This window comes from Balaenoptera acutorostrata, chromosome 21 (genome assembly GCF_949987535.1).
Source record: "Balaenoptera acutorostrata chromosome 21, mBalAcu1.1, whole genome shotgun sequence".
Lineage (NCBI taxonomy): Eukaryota > Metazoa > Chordata > Mammalia > Artiodactyla > Balaenopteridae > Balaenoptera > Balaenoptera acutorostrata.
This window is the reverse complement of record NC_080084.1, coordinates 19,026,983-19,049,895: the sequence shown is the minus strand read 5'-3', so window position 1 is coordinate 19,049,895 and position 22,913 is coordinate 19,026,983. Positions and strand designations below refer to the sequence as shown.

Sequence of the window (22,913 nt, the reverse complement as noted above, 5' to 3'; positions counted from 1 at the left end):
ATCATACAGTATTTGTCTTTCTCTGTCTGACTTGTTTCACTAAGCATAATATTTTCTAGGTCCATTCACATTGTTACAAATGGCAGAATTTCATTATTTTTTATGGCTGAGTAATATCCCACATCTTCTTTGTCCAATCATCCATTGATGGACACTTAGGTTGTTCCATAATGTTTTGGCAATTGTAAGTAATGCTGCTATGAACCTTGGGGTGCATGTATCTTTTCGAATTAGTGTTTTTGGTGTTTTGGGATATATACCCAGTAGTGGAATTGCTTGGTCATATGGTAGTCCTATTTTTAGTTTTTTGAGAAACCTCCATACTGTTTTCCACAGTGGCTGCACCAGTTTACATTCCCACCAACAGTATACAGATGGCCAACAGGCACATGAGAATATGCTCAGCATCGCCAGAGTGTTAGCTCGGCTCGGTCTAGGGCACACGCTGAGGTGGTCGTGGGAAACCCGGCAGCCCCGGAGCAGTCCTGTCTCTGCCCTCTCAGTCCTGCCTCGCGGGCAAGCCAGTGAGCACGCTGCTCACCATCAGAGCCCAGCCTTCCCACAGCCCTCCTGCCTGCCCCAGAGGTCCTCCAACCAGCCAAGGCAGCTGGTCTCCCCACATAGGACCCCAGGACCCAGGCGCCCAGTCTGCGGCTCTCGCCTCTCACTCCCCAGTGTGTTCACCTTTGTATTCTCCCTTTCCTCTGAGTCCCCTCCCAGGGAGCACAGGTCCCAACCTGATCGCTTTCCTTCCCTTCCTGCGCAGTTATGTGTGGATCTTTCTCACAGCCTTGGTTGTACAGGAGTCCTTCTGCCAGTTTCCAGTTCGTTTTCAGTGAGAAACTTTCCACATGTAGATGTAGTTTTGATGTGTTAGTAGGGGGAGGTGAACTCCACATCCTCTTACTCTGCCATCTTGATCAACCTCCCTCTTGTTCTATACCTAATTATTCTTTGATTTTTGAAGTTGCTGACATGAACTTCTCAGAGATATTCTGAAAGAAGCACTTAGTCTTGATACTTTAGTTAGCAATTTGGTGTTTAAGATGACTAATAAAATATAGAGCTTCCTGGATAACTTGTCTCCCATGATCTATTTGCTAAGGAATCAGAATTCTTTACCCAGAGACATTTAGACATATTGCCTTCCTGCAACTCTGGAGGCATCTTTGATTGAGACAAGGTTAAAGTGGACGTCACTGCCCCTCTGAACAACTGGCTTCTAAGGTGATCTAGCCTAGAGAATAGGAGGTGCTAACTTGAAACCTGAAACACAGAATAAGACAACACCAAGCATGTTAGGATATAATAAATTCAGTTTCATATAGCCTAATATATTTATTTTAAACATAAGTATTCACAACAATGCAATGTATGTCCAATTACATATATTAAGTGCTTTCCATTTGCAGAAAAGTAATATACAGAAGCACAATACATTCAAAATTATTTTCTGACTTAAAATATTTACTTATTATCAATGCATTGCTAATTGCTTGCAATTTTGCCTTCTGTAATTATACTAATATGTTGAATAGAGTGTAGTCTGCTGTATTAATGTATATATCTATTTTTCAATTGGATGAGTCTTTATCCATTTATTTATGGCCTAGATGCATCTCTTCTATTCCAGGTGCATAAATGTTTTCTAATCTGCTTATTTTCTTTTGCTTATTTAAATGTAATGAATTAAGATTTCAACTGACTTTGCCAAATCCAGACACTTAACTTATATTTCTAATAGTTTCTGTGACTTATAATATAGCATTTTTATGTTAATAAATTGTCTCCCATATAACAACATTAAGTATTATGCCAAGAAAAGTCTTGCTGCTGTGTGTGTGTATATAGTGTGTAGTTATGTATGTATCTATAAGCACAGAGATCTATATACTTCAGTGTCATTAAAGTCAGTGATATATTTTGTGGATCAATTCACCTAATAATTAAATACATTTGAAGGAACCAAGGTAGTGTACATGTTAAGTTTTACGTGTATAGTATCTGTAATATCTTTTAGGCAGTTCATATTTAATGTATGCCTCAGTGCCCTGAAGATAGATTGAAACACAGAAGCCTCAAAACTCAGAAATCACTTTTATCAATACATGTGGCCTCAAACATGGGTTTTTGAACATCATCCATTTGAGACATTATTAAAGTCATTATTCTAATATTAGGGCCATTAGTGTCAACCACCAACTGAAACTCATCCATTTGAGTTATTATGGTTCAAAGATTAAAAGCTCAATACAGGAAAGTTAGGCCATGATTAGAAGAAAACAAAATGAACTGAACACAGGCTGCTGAAATAGTGTTTGCAAGATCAAATGCAATGACTGTGACCAGGAACGATAGGTCTTCCATGGTTTCTCCAATATGACCATTAAATCTCATAAGGAAAGTTATTTGCTTAAAAAAACAGACTTTAAAATACAATTCATGCTGTTTTGAACTTGATAGCTTGCATGGTTAACACCAGTTTTTAAGTATTTAGCATTGTTCTCATTGGAGGTTTTCACATTTTCTTTGTGGATCTGAAAACATATATGTAGTTTCAGAATATAAGAAAAATTTCTTGTTTTTACAGAAATTATCCCACGTGTTACCAGTGTGGAATAATGTCTTCCTCTTATTAAGTACTCCTCAGGAGCTATGATGATGGGGAGGTGTAAGTTACTAAAGTGTAGGTACTAAAACCCATGGACTAAGGTTGAGAGTAGGGCTGAGGTGGGGTTGAGGACTAAGGAAACGGGAAGAAAGTTAAGTCTTGCACTCATTCACCTCTACAACATTCTCCTACTAAATGCCTACTAGAAACTAGACACAATTTTAAATTTAGAGGGCATTTTGGAATGCAAATATAATCTCCTGTTTTGAATTCCTGGGGGTCATATAGCTAACAAAAAATGGTAGTACATTGTCTTAGTCCGTTTGGACTGCTGTAACAAAATACCATAGACTGGGTGGCTCAAACAACAGATTTTTATTTCTCACAGTTGTGGAGGCTGGAAGTCCAAGATCAAGGTGTCAGCAAATCCAGTGTCTGGTGAGAGGCTTCTTCCTGGCTTGCAGACAGCCAGCTTCTCCCTGTGTCCTCACTCCATAGACTGCACAGAGAGAGAAAGCAAACTTATTTGTGTCTTTTTATAAGGGCACCAATCCCATTCAGGAGGGCTCCATTCTCATGACCTAATTACCTTCCAAAGACCCCATATCCTAACACCATCACATTAGGAGTTAGGATTTCAACATATGAATTTAGGGCATACACAAACATTCAGTCCATAGCATATGTAGAGAGAAATGAAAAGAAATATGCACAAAGGGTGCTATGCCCAGGTCCCTGAGTGGACCACATTGTACCTGCCAAGAGTTTCTGATGTAGACAGCAGCAGAGGGATGTTCCAGATCTTAACAGGAGGGGAAGATACAGATCCATATGCCAAATGCGCTATGCCAAAAGAAAGAAATCACTGTTATGGAAATAGCAATTCCTCACCCGCTGACCAGTTTGATCTTCTTGCTGAAGCCCTGCTCACTCTCAAATTAATTATGTTTTCCACATATGGGAACTGGCTTTGTGGATTGTGGATGGATTAATGTGCAAAATTGTCCAATAAATTGAAAATAGATTTCAATTACATGATGTAATTGTATTTATTTAAAATATTTTAATAAAGAAAATTATTGATTAGAAGATACATTGGAGAACACTAAATATATATGTTATGTATGTATATATAGATATACACATACATTTGCAATATTGAATCTAAAATGGATTCACATTCAGTAGTAATAAAGAGTGAACAAATTGCAGTATTAGAATCTATGAAGTATAGAGTAACTAAAGGTTCACAACTGAATAATGCTTTATAAGTACCTTGTGATGTAGCAAGTATGGGCACTATTGTCTACTTGCAGACAGAAAACACGAGAATCCTTCAGTCCACAAGTCCTTATTAAGCATCCAGCACATGCCAGGTATAATGCCAAGTCTTCAGGCTGCCACCAAGAACAAAGCAGACATCGTCTCTCCTTGTGTATATGCAAAGATTTTCTAACTGGCTAAACCCACACAGACCTTGTCAGGACTATGTCAGGATTTAGAGGTCAGATGTGTACCCAACCAACCTAGCCCAGCAATACCCTACCAAATTAGACAGCCTCCTGAAAAGGATGGTAATTTTTAAATATTAATTTAGGTATAAAACATACTGTAGAGATTAAATAATATATGTATTTCTCTTCTTTTTCAAAAAAAAAAAATACATGTTAATGGTTTCCTGGATACCAGATTCATTTTTAAACCTTTCCTCTGACCATAGGAGCTGATGCTGTGGAAGCTCAGTGTAAAAGATTTGAAGTGAGAGCAAGTGAAGATGGCAGGGTGCTGTTTTCTGCAGATGAAGATGAGATTACCATTGGGGCTGAAAAGCTGAAAGTTACAGGTACTGTAGATGGAGGTCTTGGAACATTGTTTACTTCTTGAAAGAATACGCAACTGAACAAGAAACTACTTTTTTATATCTATGGTCCCCACGCCTGAAATTGAGTCTCGCATAATATCATGATATCACATCATTTGATTTTCCAGTAGTCATAAACAGAAAGCTCTGGTCGTGGTTGCGGAAGACACTATAAATATTAGCCTTAATGATATAAAAACAAAGCTGCACGTCTCCGGCAGGGTTAGGTGGAGGAAATTGAGTGTGGATGGTGGAAGAAAAGGTGGGGTGCAAACAATGATTAAAGATTACTCAAGGTGATAGATAAATACAATTTAGAGGTATTACTTAAAAGTAAAAGATATGCAAAAGAAGAACTAAAATGTAAATATCAACTTTAGAATGAAGTAAGGGGAAGGTTATAAGTAAATTAAATTCCTGTTCTTTGGGCTCATAATTGTCTTCAAAAGTATATAAATCAAGAAATAGTGCTAATCACCTATTATTGAGACATTATTATAGTCATTATTCTAATATTAGGACCATTAGTGTCAACGACCAACTGAAATGAAAAAGCAAAAACAAGAACGAAATAGCAGAAAGTTAAAAGCACGATTGGGAATGGGGAAGAATTTTATTAATACTATTTTAAGCATTGTAAGTACAATCTCTTTTGAATAATTTGATTTACAACCACAATACATATTATTTTGATAAAATGTTTTTAAAATACAAAGAGGTCTATATTTTAAAAATTAAATATGTTTGGCTTAGCATTTCCCAAATTTGAGTTTGGGGACAGCTCATGGGATATCTATCATATCTAGGTAGAACAGAGCCTGTGGGCCATGTGAGAGCAGTTTGCATGGTAAATGACCTCAGCTCTTGGGCTCTTTGGGTTAAATTCTGCCTCCACCATTCAATATTTTGAGTAAATCTATGCCGTCTATTTTCCTTCATCTAAATGATTGAAATGATAATGATATTGTTAGTGCTCAAATTTCATGTGTGTGCATGCGCATGCCTATGTGTGCATGTGTGTTTTTAGAATGTTTGGGGCACATAAAGAAGACATTGTAAAGGTTAGCTTTTCGTTTTTATTAATAAAGATAATATTGATATTGCCAATATCCCAGAAACCAGGGTCTGTGTGGATTTCAAGAAAGATACACTATTAAATAGCAATGAAATTCAACAAAGATTGTTGAATGGGGATCCTCACTGGGCATCTCTGGTCTGGCTCACAATCTACCACCACCATCCTTACTGTCCCCGAGGGCCTCCTTTCTTTCTTTCGTGAGTTTTCTGATGAGTAGCTGGAGCCTGCACCATTGGGTTAGTGTTTGGGCTGGTTCCCGGGACTGCCCATCAGCCTCATTTCTCTTTCTTTCTTAAGATTCCTTAAAAAGGTCAGGAGTAAACATGTACATGAGGTAAACATTGGCCTCCCTAAGTCTTGAGTTGGCAGTCAGGGAGCCAAAAAAAATTGTTTTAATTAAAAAATCATGAGGAGGGCTTCCCTGGTGGTGCAGTGGTTAAGAATCCACCTGCCAGTGCAGGGGACACAGGTTCGTGCCCTAGTCCAGGAAGATCCCACATGCCGCGGAGCAATTAAGCCCGTGCGCCACAACTACTGAGCCTACGCTCTAGAGCCCCTGAGCCACAACTACTGAGCCCGCGTGCCACAACTACGGAAGCCCGTGTGCCCAGAGCCCATGCTCCACAACAAGAGAAGCCACCGCAATGAGAAGCCCGCACACCGCAACAAAGAGTAGCCCCTGCACGCCGCAACTAGAGAAAGCCTGCACACAGCAACAAAGACCCAATGCAGACAAAAATAAATAAATAGAAAAAATAAATTTATTTAAAAAAATCATGAGGATTTTCCTTGGCAAAGAGCACAAACAAATCAGAAAGGACATTGACTTTAGGGCCCTTGATGCTAACACCTGAGCTGCTAGTTGGTGAGAAAGTCAGGAATCAGAGTAAAAACGCACTCAGAGGGATTGGGCAGATGTGATTTTAATATTTAACAATCTTTAAACCTTGGTAGTGCCTGCAGTTATCAGCTTTGATACCAAAATAATCCTCATAGCTTTTAGGATATTACACACATAACCAAAAATTATTTCATCCATTTCAGATATTGGCATTGGGTACTTTGTATTCATAAGTGAAGGGTAGTTCTGGAACTCTTGACAGCTTTTATGATCTCATGGAATTCTAACTTTCTCTGATCTTTATATTACCTTGATTTTTCTCATAACTATTGCAGTGAAGTACTGTCTTCACAAAATTAGACCCAATAACTAGTTTTCTTAATTTTTCTTGGAGGTAGATGGATACTCACATTTATTTCCTCTTTTTCTCGGTAGCCTGGTTGCCATCTTTCAATTGTTAATTAGACAATTAAGTCAGAGGAAAAAGTGCTCCCTAAAATATCTACGGTTTTTTTGCTTTTCAGTTAACTGTCTTAGGGCAGTCATCTCTGCTGACCTATTATTCATTCTTTCTCTCTTTCTCCCCTTTGTATGTGTGTGATGTATGCATGGTATGCATGGTATGATGTATAGATGGATAAATACATATATCTCACTCTAGCTCTGTTTTTCCATTTCTTTCTCTGTCTCAAACATATACACACAGCTTTGAGTTTATTTTTCATAATACTCTTGTTTATATTTTCCAATTATCTCAAAAAATTAATCAGTTTTACAATATGTTTATGTATCATATGACTCCAGAAGATCCTAAATAATAAACTAATACAATTTTGAGTTCATAATTATAGAATCCAGGCAGATTTTTGTAAAGGATGGAAGCATCACACAGGAGGGAACAATGAGAGTGTCTGTAACAAGTAACCCTGGCTTTTAACCTGATGCGGGTATGCAAGGGCCACATCTTTCATAAATAAATGCTAAGTTGGGGAGTACTTTATTTTATTTTTATTTTTTTAATAAATTTATTTATCTATTTATTTCTTTATTTTTGGGCTGCGTTGGGTCTTTGTTGCTGCGCATGGGCTTTCTCTAGTTGCGGCGAGCGGGGGCTACTCTTCGTTGTGGCACGCAGGCTTCTCATTGCGGTGGCTTCTCTTGTTGTGGATCACGGGCTCTAGGCACGCAGGCTTCAGTAGCTGTGGCACGCAAGCTCAGTAGTTGTGGCTCACAGGCTCAGTAGTTAATGGCACACGGGCTTAACTGCTCAGCGGCATGTGGGATCTTCCCGGACCAGGGCTCAAACCCGTGTCCCCTGCATTGGCAGGCGGATTCTCAACCACAGCGCCACCAGGGAAGCCCCAGGGGAGTACTTTAATATGATTAAAATTCCCCTCAGTATCCAGTCACACTTCTGTTTCTCACAGAAGAACCCAGATAGACCCACAGACACAGACACAAACATACACACATACACACGCATTCTCAAATTCCTGTGAGGTCCTTACTCCATTACCAGAATACCGCATATGAACTTTATAGTAGCTTTATTCCTTCTTGTGATACTTCTAAAATAAAGTTATCAAAGGCAAATATAATTTAGAATTTCACATGCTTAGAGGAGGAAATTGTGCATAGCGTAGCATGCAATTTAAGGGCACTGGGATTGATTAGTAACCTCATACGTACTTTAAAGCAGTGCTTAAATATTTAACAAACTATACTACAAAGAAACAGTGACTCCAGGGTATTTCATGTAAATTAGGTAGCAGTGCTGACAAGACTTCAAAGTTGCATGTGACAAGAGATCTGTGTGAGGTTGATTCTAGAATTTAAAATTTGTGACACAGAAATTTTCTACTTAAGTAATATCCATAGGGATTAAAATGGATCCTTTCTAATTTATATTTTAAGAAAAATGGCATTTTGTACATGGACTTCTCTTTCCAGGTGGCAGAAGTAGATGAATTTATTTAGATAATAAGTGTGTCTATCCAGCTGAGGTAAAATCACTTATGACTAAAATTATTTGTAGATCTAGTGTGGCTCCGGATACTCAAATTTACTCTACTTGGAGCATAGCAGGGAGGTACTTGATGCATTTAAATACTTTCAAGGTGCAGGAGGGTAGAAGTAAAGTGGCAGGTAGTTACCTGAATACCACCACCCCTCATTACCCCATCGGCATGTTCAGCAGTCAGTCAGTCACATGCTTTCAATTTTTAATGTTTTTACTCTTGATATTACTTGACTTGCTCCGTAGTACTTTGCTTAAATCTTAATTTGAATATACTTATTTGACCTTAACATACCCTGTCTATATCATTGAATATATGGGAGTTTTACACTTTAGCTCACATATGCATACTTGACAACTTTATTTTCCTTTGTATTCCCTAATATTGGTCAAAGATATTACTTAATGCAATTATCTTTTGAGACCAGGTCAATAAATAAAAGATATGAACCTATACACGCAGAAGACTCTTAAATTTAGGCAGAATCAATCAACTGCGATTTGTACTTTCATTTTTATTCCAAGTAGTATATTAACTTAGAAAACAAAGTGCAGGTCATTTGACTTTATAAAGTGAAAGACTTTAGTCCTATACGATATTTTCATGTTAAATTAAATTAAAAGCCATTAGTTGGAGTTAGATCTCTCTGTTTTGCCTTTGAGAGAAAAGTAGAAAATGGCTCAATGTATGAGAAAAAAGGATATCTCTTTTTTATCAGGCGGTAGAAATTAAAACTGGCAATTTGAAAGAATAGTGAATCCGAATCATGCATCCACTCTGTGCCCTAGTGTTTGCTTGAAAGCCAAGAGTGTCATTCCTTTGTCTCTGTTCTAATTGAATGGTTGGAAAGATAGACAGGTTCCAATGCTTATTTGACAACAGAAGAAAGAGTTTTCCAAAGAGCTGCCTTTAAATTAAACATTATGTTTCTGGGTTGAAATCAGTATTTTCTGGTTTGTCTTTATTAGTTAGTCTTCTACATCCTTGTTCTTGTCTGTTAAATTGGGACATTGTGATGGGGTCAGCTTTGGAATCAACCTTTCTATTACATAGGACTGTTGTTCCTCCAGGCTGTCCAAATGCTAAGAACATGGTAACACTCAACCAGCAGGATGGAGCTGCTTGGTCTGAATGGCACCTGAAGAAATGTGATGAGATCAGGTGCTGAGGAAAGTGAGGTGCAATCACTTCATTTTCTTCGGTGTGGCATTTCAAGTCTGTAGACTTGGGTAAATCACTCAACTCAATTTTCTAGTTTTTTTTTAAATTAGTCCTCCTCCTCCTTTCCTCCCACCCCAGCGAGCCTGAGGAAATGCTTCAAAAGCACATCTGCATGGTTACTGTCTCTAGTTTTCTAAACTTACGGAGGATAAAGCTTTTAGAGATGTTAAAGATGAGTACCACTCTGGCCCCCACATTTCTGGGTGAAAACTGACTGCAGGTTTTGAAGTGTATTAATAATGAACTATGCCATTGTCAGAAAATAGCTGCTTGCTCTGAGCACCTTACTGACAGTCTTCTCCGTGACTTATTTTATTTCTCTGAGCTCTGACTTAAATGTTTCCTAATTTTGTTAAAGCAAAACTTCTTGAAAATATAATTGGTATAATAGAAATGTGAAGAAAGTCATAAAAGAGGACCGCTTTCCTTTTATGAAAGGAGTTTCAAAGAATTTGTGGATTTGTTTTTAAAGCCAATCACATTTAGCAAAACTTGAATGGGGCTCCAGAGCAAGGGGTATACAAGAGTTTTTTGTTTTCTTTTTTAAATTATACTCATGACTTTTCTTCAGGCTTGACATTGTTTCAAACAATAAAATATAAATTTGAACACGTAATTAATAAACCACAGATAACATTTTTCAGAGTACAGAAAAATATTCTCCACATACATCTTAGTCAACTCAGGCTGCTGTAATAAAATATCATAAGCTGAATGGCTTAAAAAATAGAAATTAATTTTTCTCACAGTTCTGGAAGCTGGAAGTCCAAGATCAAGGTGACAGCATGGTTGGGTTCTGGTTAGAGCATTCTTCCTGGCTTGCAGGCAGCTGCCTTCTCAATGTGTCCTCACAAGGCAGAGAGAGAGTGAGCCCTGGTATCTCTGACTCTTCTTATAAGGTCACTAATCCTATAAAGAGCGTCCCACCATCTCCGTCATCTAAATCTGATTTTCTCCCAAAGGCTCTGTCTGCAAATACTGTTACACTGGGGGAGATAGCCACCACACATTTATTTTGAAGGGACAAAATTCAGTCCATAGCAATATGGTAAATTATTTTATTAAATATGGAATAAATGAAGTATACAATATTAACTTTCAATGCTGTAAAGATCTTGATACAGGGATATATAATTACATAGGATAGGTTTGTAGCTTTTTGATGATGTGGCTTTAATACAATGGTCAATCTCAGAGAATCTAGACATATCAATGACTCTGTGGTCCCTTAGCCTATTCCCCTTGAATATCAATTGCCAAATTGATAAAACCAGAAGTAGGATTCTAAGGTAATTGGATTGCAAACAGTGGAAGACTGTAGTCCCTGTTGAGTGAGTGAAACACAGGCCTTCTGTATTATTGATTGAAAGGGGATCCTGCAGTTTCAGTCCATTTCACTTCTCCTTTTGTTCTCTTTCTCAGTGGACGTGTCAAACTTCCTTACTCTGTAGGATACATCATTTTATTACTGAAATAGAGTCTCAATCCTGATTTCACTGGCCTGATTAGATAACTCCAATTCTTTTAACCCTCCCATGCATGCTCACAGGTAGGCTGGAGATCACTTTTTGGCAAATTCAAAACTGTCCTCAGGAACACGTTTTAAATAGGCTTAAGTGTCAAGGTAAGTGCTCAGGTTGAAGCCCCAAAATTCTGACTTTAGGAGGGAAATTGCCAACCGAAGAGTAACTGTCAACTTTTATTTTGAAATGATTATAAATTCACAAATGGAGGCGCTCCAGGATCGTGACAAGTTGCAGCAGGGATAAGGGAGGATGTGGGCATCAGCTGCTTCTTCTAGATGCTAGAGAATGCAGCTGGACCTGGATCCAAAGCAGCCTCTCCATATTGAAAAGACCCGGAGGATGATGCGTGGCTGGAGGACGGAGCTGAGTGCAGAAGGCCCGCGACCCTGTGCCTTTGGATTGGAGAATGTAACCCATTTACATGTAAGCCGTGTGGCTGACAGCATCTTGGTGCTCCGGCCAGGTGTCAGGCCTGAGCCTCTGGGGTGGGAGAGCTGTGCTCAGGACATTGGACCACCAGAGAACTCCCAGCCCCATGTAATATCAATTGGTGAGAGCTGTCCCAGAGATCTCTTTCTCAACGCTAAGACCCAGCTCCACTCAATGACCAGCAAGCTCCAGTGCTGGACACCCCACAACAAACAACTAGCAAGACAGGAACACAACCCCACCCATTAGCAGAAAGGCTGCCTAAAATCATACTAAGTTCACAGACACCCCAAAACACACCACCGGATATGGTCCTGCCCATCAGAAGGACAAGATCCAGCCTCATCCACCAGAACACAGGCAGCAGTCCCCTCCACCAGGAAGGCTACACAACCCACAGAACCAACCTTACCCACTGGGGACACACTGAAAACAACGAGAACTACGAACCTGCAGACTGCAAAAAGGAGACCCCAAACACAGTAAGTTAAACAAAATGAGAAGACAGAGAAATACACAGCAGATGAAGGAACAAAGTAAAAACCCACCAGACCAAACAAATGAAGAGGAAATAGGCAGTCTACCTGAAAAAGAATTCAGAGTAATGATAGTAAAGATGATACAAAATCTTGGAAATAGAATGAAGAAAATACAAGAAACCATTAACAAGGACCTAGAACAACTAAAGAGCAAGCAAACAATGATGAACAACACAATAAATGAAATTAAAACTTCTCTAGAAAGAATCAATAGCAGAATAACTGAAGCAGAAGATAGGATAAATGAGCTGGAAGATAAAATAGTGGAAATAACTACCACAGAGCAGAATAAAGAAAAAAGAATGAAAAGAATTGAGGACAGTCTCAGAGACCTCTGGGACAACATTAAATGCACCAACATTAGAATTATAGGGGGTTCCAGAAGAAGAAGAGAAAAAGAAAGGGACTGAGAAAATATTTGAAGAAATTATAGTTGAAAACTTCCCTAACATGGGAAAGGATATAGTCAATCAAGTCCAGGAAGCACAGAAAGTCCCATACAGGATAAATCCAAGGAGATACACGCCAAGACACATATTAATCAAACTATCAAAAATTAAATACGAAGAATAAAAATTAAAAGCAGCAAGGGAAAAAGCAACAAATAACATACAAGGGAATCCCCATAAGGTTAACAGCTAATCTTTCAGAAGAAACTCTGCAAACCAGAAGAGAGTGGCAGGATACATTTAAAGTGCTGAAAGGGAAAAACCTACAACCAAGATTACTCTACCCAGCAAGGATCTCATTCAGATTTGACAGAGAAATTAAAACCTTTACAGACAAGCAGAAACTAAAAGAATTCAGCACCACGAAACCAGCTTTACAACAAATGCTAAAGGAACTTCTCTAGGCTGGAAACACAAGAGAAGGAAAAGACCTACAACAGCAAACCCAAAACAATTAAGAAAACGGTAATAGGAACATACACATCAGTAATTACCTTAAATGTAAATGGATTAAATGCTCTAACCAAAAGACATAGACTGGCTGAATGGATACAAAAACAAGACCCGTATATATGCTGTCTACAAGAGACCCACTTCCGACCTAGGGGCACATACAGACTGAAAGTGAGGGGATAGAAAAAGATATCCCATGCAAATGGAAATCAAAAGAAAGTTGGAGTAACAATTCTCATATCAGACAAAATAGACTTTAAAATAAAGACTATTACAAGACACAAAGAAGGACACTACATAATGATCAAGGGATCAATCCAAGAAGAAGATATAACAATTGTAAATACTTATGCACCCAACATAGGATCACCTAAATACATAAGGCAAAGCTAACAACCTTTGGGGAAATCGACAGTAACACAATCATAGTAGGGGACTTTAACACCCCACTTTCACCAATGGACAGATCATCCAAAATGAAAATAAATAAGGAAACACAAGCTTTAAATGATACATTAAGCAAGATGGACTTAATTGATATTTATAGGACTTCCATCCAAAAACAACAGAATACACTTTCTTCTCAAGTGCTCATGGAACATTCTCCAGGAGAGATCATATCTTGGGTCACAAATCAAGTCTTGGTAAATTTAAGAAAATTGAAATCGTATCAAGTATCTTTTCTGACCACAACACTATGAGACTAGATATATATTACAGGAAAAAATCTGTAAAAAATACAAACACATGGAGGCTAAACAATACACTACTAAATAACCAAGAGATCACTGAAGAAATCAAAGAGGATATCAACACATACCTAGAAACAAATGACAATGAAAACACTACGACCCAAAACCTGTGGGATGCAGCAAAAGCAGTTCGAAGAGGGAAGTTTACAGCAATAAAATCCTACCTCAAGAAACAAGAAACATCTCAAATAAACAACCTCAGTTACACCTAAAACAATTAGAGGAAGAAGAACAAACCCCCCCCCCAAATTTAGCAGAAGGAAAGAAATCATAAAAATCAGATCAGAAATAAATAAATAAGGGCTTCCCTGGTGGCACAGTGGTTAAGAATCCACCTGCTAATGCAGGGGACATGGGTTCGAGCCCTGGTCCAGGATGATCCCACATGCCATGAAGCAGCTAAGCCTGAGCACCACAACTACTGATCCTGCGTTCTACAGTTCGAATGCCACAACAACTGAAGGCCACATGCCTAGAGCCCATGCTCCACAGCAAGAGAAGCTACCACAATGAGAAGCCCAGACACTGCAATGAAGAATAGCCCAAGCTCGCCCCAACTAGAGAAAGCCCATGCACAGCAACGAAGACCCAACGCAGCCAAAAATAAATAAATTAATTAAAATTACTTAAAAAAAAAGAAATAAATGAAAAAGAAATGAAGAAAACAATAGCAAAGATCAATAAAACTAAAAGCTGTTTCTTTGAGAAGATAAACAAAATTGATAAACCATTAGCCAGACTCATCAAGAAAAAAAGGGAGAAGATTCAAATCAACTGAACTAAAAATGAAAAAGGAAAAGTAACAACTGATACTGCAGAACTACAAACGATCATGAGAGATTACTGCAAGCATCTATATGCCAATAAAATGGACAATCTGGAAGAAATGGACAAATTCTTAGAAAAGCACAACCTTCCAAGACTGAACCAGGAAGAAATAGAAAATATGAACAGACCAATCACAAGCACTGAAATTGAAACGGTGATTAGAAATCTTCCAACAAACAAAAGCCCAGGACTAGATGGCTTCACAGGCAAAATCAATCAAACATTTAGAGAAGAGCTAACACCTGTCCTTCTCAAACTCTTCCAAAATATAGCAGAGGGAGGAACACTCCGAAACTCATTCTATGAGGCCACCATCACCCTGATAAGAAAAGCAGACAAAGATGCCACAAAAAAAACTATAGACCAATATCACTGATGAACATAGATGCAAAAATCATCAACAAAATTATAGCAAACAGAATCCAACAGCACATTAAAAGGATCATACACCATGATCAAGTAGGGTTTACCCCAGGAATGCAAGGATTCTTCAATTTACTCCAATCAATCAATGTGATACACCACATTAACAAACTGAAGGATAAAAAGGTTAAAAACCATATGATCATCTCAATAGATGGAGAAAAAGCTTTTGAGAAAATTCAACACCCATTTATGATAAAAACCCTCCAGAAAGTAGGCATACATGGAACTTACCTCAACATAATAAAGGTCATATATGACAAACCTGCAGCCAGCATCGTTCTCAATGGTGAAAAACTGAAACCATTTCCACTAAGATCAAGAACAAGCCAAGGTTGCCCACTCTCAACACTATTATTCAACATAGTTTTGGAAGTCTTAGCCACAGCAATCAGAGAAGAAAAAGAAATAAAAGGACTCCAAGTCAGAAAAGAAGAAGTAAAACTGTCACTGTTTGCAGATGACATGAAACTATACATAGAGAATCCTAAAGATGCTACCAGAAAACTGCTAGAGCTAATCAGTGAATTTGGTAAAGTAGCAAGATACAAATTAATGCACAGGAATCTCTTGCATTCCTATATGCTAATTATGAAATATCTGAAAGAGAAATTAAGGAAACATTCCCGTTTACCACTGCAACAAAAATAATAAAATACCTAGGAATAAACCTACCTAAGGAGACAAAAGACCTGCATGCAGAAAACTGTAAGACACTGATGAAAGAAATTAAAGATGATACAAACAGATGGAGAGATATACCATGTTCTTGGATTGGAAGAGTCAACATTGTGAAAATGACTATCCTTCTCAAAACAATCTACAGATTCAGTGCAATCCCTATCAAACTACCAATGGCATTTTTCACAGAACTAGAACAAAAAAAATTCACAATTTGTATGGAAACACAAAAGACCCCGAATAGCCAAAGCAGTCTTGAGAAAGAAAAACAGAGCTGGAGGAATCAGGCTCCCTGACTTCAGACTATAAAATACAAAGCTACAGTAATCGAGACAGTATGGTACTGGCACAAAAACAGAAATGTAGATCAATGCAACAGGATAGAAAGCCCAGAGATAAACCCACGCACATATGGTCACCTTATCTTTGATAAAGGAGGCAAGAATATGCAATGGAGAAAAGACAGCCTCTTCAATTAGCGGTGCTGGGAAAACTGGAGAGCTATATGTAAAAGAATGAAATTAGAACACTCCCTAACACCATACACAAAAATAAACTAAAAATGGATTCAAGACCTAAATGTAAGGCCAGACACTATAAAACTCTTAGAGAAAAACATAGGCAGAGCGCTCTGTGACGTACATCGCAGCAAGATCCTTTTTGACCAACCTCCTAGAGAAATGGAAATAAAAACAAAAATAAACAAATGGGACCTAATGAAACTTAAAAGCTTTTGCACAGCAAAGGAAACCATAAACAAGACGAAAAGACAACCCTCAGAATGGGAGAAAATATTTACAAACGAAGCAACTGACAAAGGATTAATCTCCAAAATATACAAGCAGCTCATGCAGCTCAATATCAAAAAGACAAACAACCCAATCCAAAAATGGGCAGAAGATGTAAACAGACATTTCTCCAAAGAAGATATACAGATTGCCAACAAACACATGAAAGGATGCTCAACATCACTAATCATTAAAGAAATGCAATTCAAAACTACAATGAGGTATCACCTCACACCAGTCAGAATGGCCATCATCAAAAAATCTACAAACAATAAATGCCAGAGAGGGTGTGGAGAAAAGGGAACCCTCTTGCACTGTTGGTGGGAATGTAAATTGATACAGCCACTGTGGAGAACAGTATGAAGGTTACTTAAAAAACTAAAAATAGAACTACCATGTGACCCAGCAATCCCACTACTGGGCACATACCCTGAGAAAACCATACTTCAAAAAGAGTCATGTACCAAAATGTTCATTGCAGCTCTATTTACAATAGCCAGGACATGGAAGCAAACTAAGTATACATCGACAGATGAATGGATGAAGAAGATGTGGCACATATATACAATGGAATATTACTCAGCCATAAAAAGAAACGAAATTGAGTTATTTGTAGTGAGGTGGATGGACCTAGAGTCTGTCATACAGAGTGAAGTAAGTCGGAAAGAGAAAAACAAATACCATATGCTAACACATATATATGGAATCTAAAAAAAAAAAAAAGGTTCTGAAGAACCTAGGGGCAGGACAGGAATAAAGACGCAGACGTAGAGAATGGAGTTGAGGACACGGGGAGGGCAAAGGGTACGCTGGGATGAAGTGAGAGAGTGGCATGGACATATATACACTACCAAATGTAAAACAGATAGCTAGTGGGAAGCAGCGGGGATAGCACAGGGAGATCAGCTCTGTGCTTTTTGACCACCTAGAGGGGTGGGATAGGGTGGGAGGGAGACACAAGAGGGAGGGGATATGATACGTATACTATAGCTCATTCACTTTGTTATACAGCAGAAAGTAACACAACATTGTAAAGCAATTATACTTCAATAAAGATGTTAAAAAAGTAATGCTACCTAACCTCTTGTGAGTAGAAAACAAACTCAGATAAATCAAGCTCTGTTTGTTTCCCTATTGGCACACAATGAATTACATGGCAAGTGATAACATAAAATTCACAGGAGCATCTGGAACAATAAGAGGTTAAAAAAAAAAAACTCATAGAAACAAAAGGATGAAGGGAGTTTGTTTCGGCATTAGCAAGTGCTTTCTTCCTAGCTGTTTCCCAACTGGTCTCTATCTGTGAATGCCACAGTATCCTGTTATTGGAGGATAGACTTTTTGAGACTTGCATTTTTCACCTCAATTTTTATAAAACGATTATTAGTAAAAGAGTGAAAACATATGTATTAAGGCAGGTTGCCAAATGAAGATTACAAATTATGACTTTGTCCACAACTGCACAGACACTCAGAAAATGACAGGTTAAACTCTGATGTTTTATTTATTTTTAAATATTTTTTGATGTGAACCATTTTTGAAGCCTTTATTGTTTGTTAAAATATTGCTTCTGTTATGTTTTGTTTTTTTGACCGCAAGGCATGGGGTATCGTTAGCTCCCCGAACAGGGATCAAACTCGCACCCCCTGCATTGGAAGAGCAGAATCTTAACCACTGGACCGCCAGGGAAGTCCCTCTGATATTTTAGAATCACTTAGCTATATTGAGATTAGAAGGAAAGTCTAACTAAACTGTGTTTAATAAGGTACCATGTTAGAAGTCCTAGTTGCGTTCAGATGCTGATTTGTATATATTGACTCTGTAGCTCAGGTCCATAAAGCCATTTATAGAATTAGCATCTTTTGAACACACAAGTTTTTTTTCAGTTGAAAAAATGATTGTAGAAAGTTTCAGATACAGGCATACCTCATTTTATTGCTCTTTGCTTCATTGCACTTTGCAGATATTGTGTTTTTTACAAACTGAAGGTGTGTGACTACCCTGTATTAAGCAAATCTATGGGCACCATTTTTCCAACAGCACTTGCTCAGTTCATATCTTTGTGTCACATTTTGGTAATTCTTGCAATATTTTAAATCCTTCACCAGCAAAAAAAATTATGACTCACTGAAGGCTCAGTTGATGGTTAGCATTTATTTAGCAATAAAATATTTTAAATTAAGGTATGTACATTGTTTTTTTAGACGTAATGGTATTGCGCACTTAACAGAGTGCAGTATAGTAAAAACATAACTTTTATATGCTCTGGGAAACCAAAACATTTGTGTAACTTGCTTTATTGCATTTATTTGCTTTCTTGCCATGGTTTGGAACCGAACCCACGATATCTCCAGGGTATGCCTGTAAATCCATAAACACAGGTAGTATCTGAAGCCACTAAAGGCAGTTGGGTACCACCGCTTTTGGATAAATTTCTATGGATTTCTATTTTCCATAGAATGTGCTTTAGTGACAATGTATCAGAAGTATCAGGGGGAAAAGCATTAAGAAATAAAAGTGTTGCTAAGATGAGTACCTGTCCTTGTGCGTTCCACTTGCAATGATCAGCATGGTGTACCAGTTGGAAACACAATCTTCCTGCCTGTGACTAACAGCAGTAGAAAGCCCGTCTTGCTGTTCTCCAGAAACTAGTTTAAATAGGGGTGCAGAATCTAAAGAATAAAATAAGACAAAAAGGCAGGATTAAGGTATTCCTTTATTTTCCCAAAGAACCTGAGTTTATGGTACAACTAACAGTCCATTTTTAGATAAATGATTTCCACAGGGATCAGAAAAGCTTAAATTGCATGTGGATTAAGTAATGATAAAGTTTGTAAAGGAAAGGGCTATACAGAAAATAGGCCTGCATAAAAATGAATGGGACCTTAAAGAAGCAAAACTAGCACTAGCTATGCTATCTGTATTTAGGTAAAATGTCCAAACCTCAAAACAAAATACACTACTAGATTAAGTGTCTCAAAGCTTGCAAAGATAACTTAAATGTAGTATAAAGGTAATTCACGTAGAGATCTTGTCTTATTAAATTTCCAAATCACATCATGAACTGATTTTTTATGAAATGCTTTGCAAAATAAAAAAAAAAAGTATAGGTAGTTCATTTGTTATCAAGTTACTTCATATTTTTATGTTTCAGTTTCTGTTAGAATGTGCACAATGGAGTGATCAATCAATTCAAATGTAGCTGCCTTCTGGTAAATCCATAACAAAAGAATCTTATGATTGTGTTTGTTAAAGATATGCTGTTGGTAACACGTGTTCATTTAAGATTTTTAAACATCTCATGTGTATATTGCTTCTTATTCCTTTAGTGGTTATTAAGGTAAAGGGCAATATGACAACCTTAGTAATTATAGACCTTGGAATTACTTATTATTTTCTGAAAATATATATCCTAAGAGTGAATGATGAAAGCTCTGCTTGACCTTCTGATATTCTTTTCTGAAGGTGGAAATTTGAAAGAGGGATTATTTCTATATCTTTTTCCTAGATGTAGTTTCCATCAAGTATCATTCAATTTGAATTTTTTTTTCTTTTTTGTTTTCTCCACACACTTAAATTTCAGTTATTTTTTGCTTCATTAAAAGGAATAGAAGGAATTAACAAAAGAAGAGCTTTTTTCCCCCTAAAAATCAGAGATAAATGCTAGAAAAATACAAGCTACTTGAAGCTTATAAAATATGAGCAAGAAGCGTCTCTGCATAATTTCAAATCTTGATATATTTAAGTTTAATTTTCTTTATTAGTGATAAAACATTTTATTTTTGAATATTTCTTCTTGAGGAAAATAGCTTTATTCTAATGTATTTTCAATCTGATCGTCAAGTATCTTTCCCATGATGTCTTTTTATCTTCTGAAAACCTTAGAAAGTTGAAAAGAGGACATGATTTGGCATGTGAGAGTAAATGCCTTGAGATATTTTTTAAATTATGAAAAATGCTGACTGAAAAGTAAAAACAGATTTTGAAATAATTTATTTTCAGAAATATTGGCAGCTTATTCTCTACTTTCAAATGAACAACATGGTAGGGGTTTGTTTCTGTTTCAGAGAGACAATTTAACAATACTGCTTCCCTGTTTTACTAGAAAAATTAACATTGAATAGGCTCATAATAACAGTTTTAATAAATTCAGATCATCACCTCAGGATATTAATAACCTGATTTGTTTTGAAGTATTAAACAAAGAAATATACTGGGAAACATAAACTTAGCAAGTTTTACATATCAATCATAAAATACTGCAGCATAATTTTTAATTTATTCACGCTTTTATTAATTTTTTCATTCCCATTCTTTCTTTCATTTACTGATCCTTAACTGTATATCAGAATTCAAGATCAGTACTAAGCATACAAAATTTATTAAGACAAAGTCCTTGAGTTCAAGGAACTCATAAATTACTGGGTAGAAGTTTAACGTGAATTGCAAAGCAGGATAACTGCCATGTATAGTAATTTTCACAAGGAGCTGGGAAAACTGAGCAGAAAGAGGAAGAGCAGGAAGGACACAGAAAATATTTCACAGAGAAAATCATTTAGAATCAGATCCTGAAAATGAGTAGAGATGACCATTAAAGGGGCAAGAGAGGTACGTCGGGAAGAAGTAGTACTCTTAACAGTTTATAAACATTTCAAAATCTGCAAAAGTTTTATTGTCACTGGAGTATAAAATGCAGAAAACTGCTAACAGGTAAGTCCTACTAAGGAATTCGGGTTTGACTTCCACCGACTTTTGGATTCCGGAAGCATTTTAAGTGAGAATTACACCGTCAGCTTTGAGTTTCAGAACATTAGTTGGCTGTGGTATCGAGGAATAACTGGGAGAAAATGTAAGTGATACTGAAGTTGTAAAAAGAAGTAAACTAATAGGGAAATTGAACAAGAAAGGGCATCTCAGTATATTTCCCCATTTCTGACTTGAGTTTTTAGGGCATGATTGTACCATTAATCAAACTAGGAGGGTTAAAAAGAGGGAAAAAAGCTTTCAAGAAGAAAGTCCTTGAAATATTGGTCCTTACCAATATTTATTAATTACCTCACATATGTAAGATACCATGTTGCTCACAAGAATACAATGGGATATAAGGACCGTCTTTGATATATATATTTTTTTAGCCTAGAGGGGGAGTAATATATAATTTAGCATGTAAAATTTCAGAATAGATGTGGTAGCTTCCCAATGAGTGCTATAGGTAGTAAACCCCAAATATAGTCAGAGAATGAACAGATTGTATTTACCTTAACAGGTGGGAAAATTAGTAAATAGATTTATAGATGAGTAAAGGAAAATAAGTCTGAATGAATGGATTTTGCATTCAAGCAGAAGTCTTGAATGGTGGGTAAAAGCATTATACAAGAAAATAATTACAGGTTTTTGTACAGGTGAGATATCAAGAGGTTTGGTAAGATTAATATAGCAATGTATAGGTGGTATTTTGTGCAGTTAGCTGGAAGCAGGAACACCATTTAGACTATTAAAATAACACAAGTAAGAGATGTATGTTGAAATGGGTTGACATTTCTCCTTTTAAAGGGTAATGATGCTTTCAGGATTCAGAGGAACTCATTTTAACGGAGTAAAAGATATGATAGTTAATAATTTACTTTTGCCAATATGATTATTCCATCCCTTCCCCCTAATATTCTGTCGATTTGCAGGGGCAAACTTACTTTCACTTGTATTTAAGGAGAAATGAGAAGAGGTATACAGGTTATGACATGTCAGAAAAAATTATGTAACTTGTGACAGTTAGAAATTGAAGGTACCTTAGAGATCATGTTATTTAGAGCTTAATTTTACAAATAGCAACGGGGGGGGGGCGGCTTTAAATACTTGTCAAAGATCAAAGAATGAATTAGAGGCAGATTTGGGAATAAAATGAAACTGTTCCCTGTCCAATCTTTTACTCTACCAATTTAGATCTGAGGGGAAAGAGATGCAAATAAAGAAAAAAGAAAGCAAAGTGTGAAGACTTCCAAAGAATTTGAAATATTCAGTAGCATAAGTTTAAATTTGAAGATAATGAATAAATAAGAATCCTTCTGGCCCTTAAGATCTAGATGAACTTACCCTGGACCTCATCCCTATTCTAGTGCAGGAGTTTAAAATGCTGCCTACATTCCCATTAATTGTCAGGGGAAGAGGGCAGGCGGACAGATACTCATGCTCTCTTAACATCCTTTGCCTCGTGCCTCCTATTATTTCTTCCGTCCCATATAGAGCTGGGTGTGACATTCATTCCCTTCTTTGTCCCTCTCCAAAAAAAAGCTCAAAAAATACAAAGATCATGGTAGATTTTATTGAAAAACTGAAAGCACTAGGAGATCTCATTGGCAAACATCGAGACAAATAACAATAGAATTTAACTCAACAATATTTCTACTCCTCTTTAGCT

General features: G+C 37.1%; 1 protein-coding gene across 3 annotated transcripts in view; it reads left to right on the top strand.

The window, feature by feature from the left end:
* Positions 1–22,913, top strand: part of SGCZ (sarcoglycan zeta) — a 314,292-nt gene that overhangs the window by 266,497 nt on the left and 24,882 nt on the right. For 2 of the 3 annotated variants that reach the window (XM_028164506.2, XM_007174038.2), the window contains one exon: positions 4,332–4,454. The exons of the other annotated variant lie outside the window; for it this stretch is intronic. In XM_028164506.2, the coding sequence (XP_028020307.2) occupies positions 4,332–4,454 (123 nt within the window). The remainder of the gene's footprint in view (positions 1–4,331; positions 4,455–22,913) is intronic. 3 annotated transcript variants of the gene reach the window in all.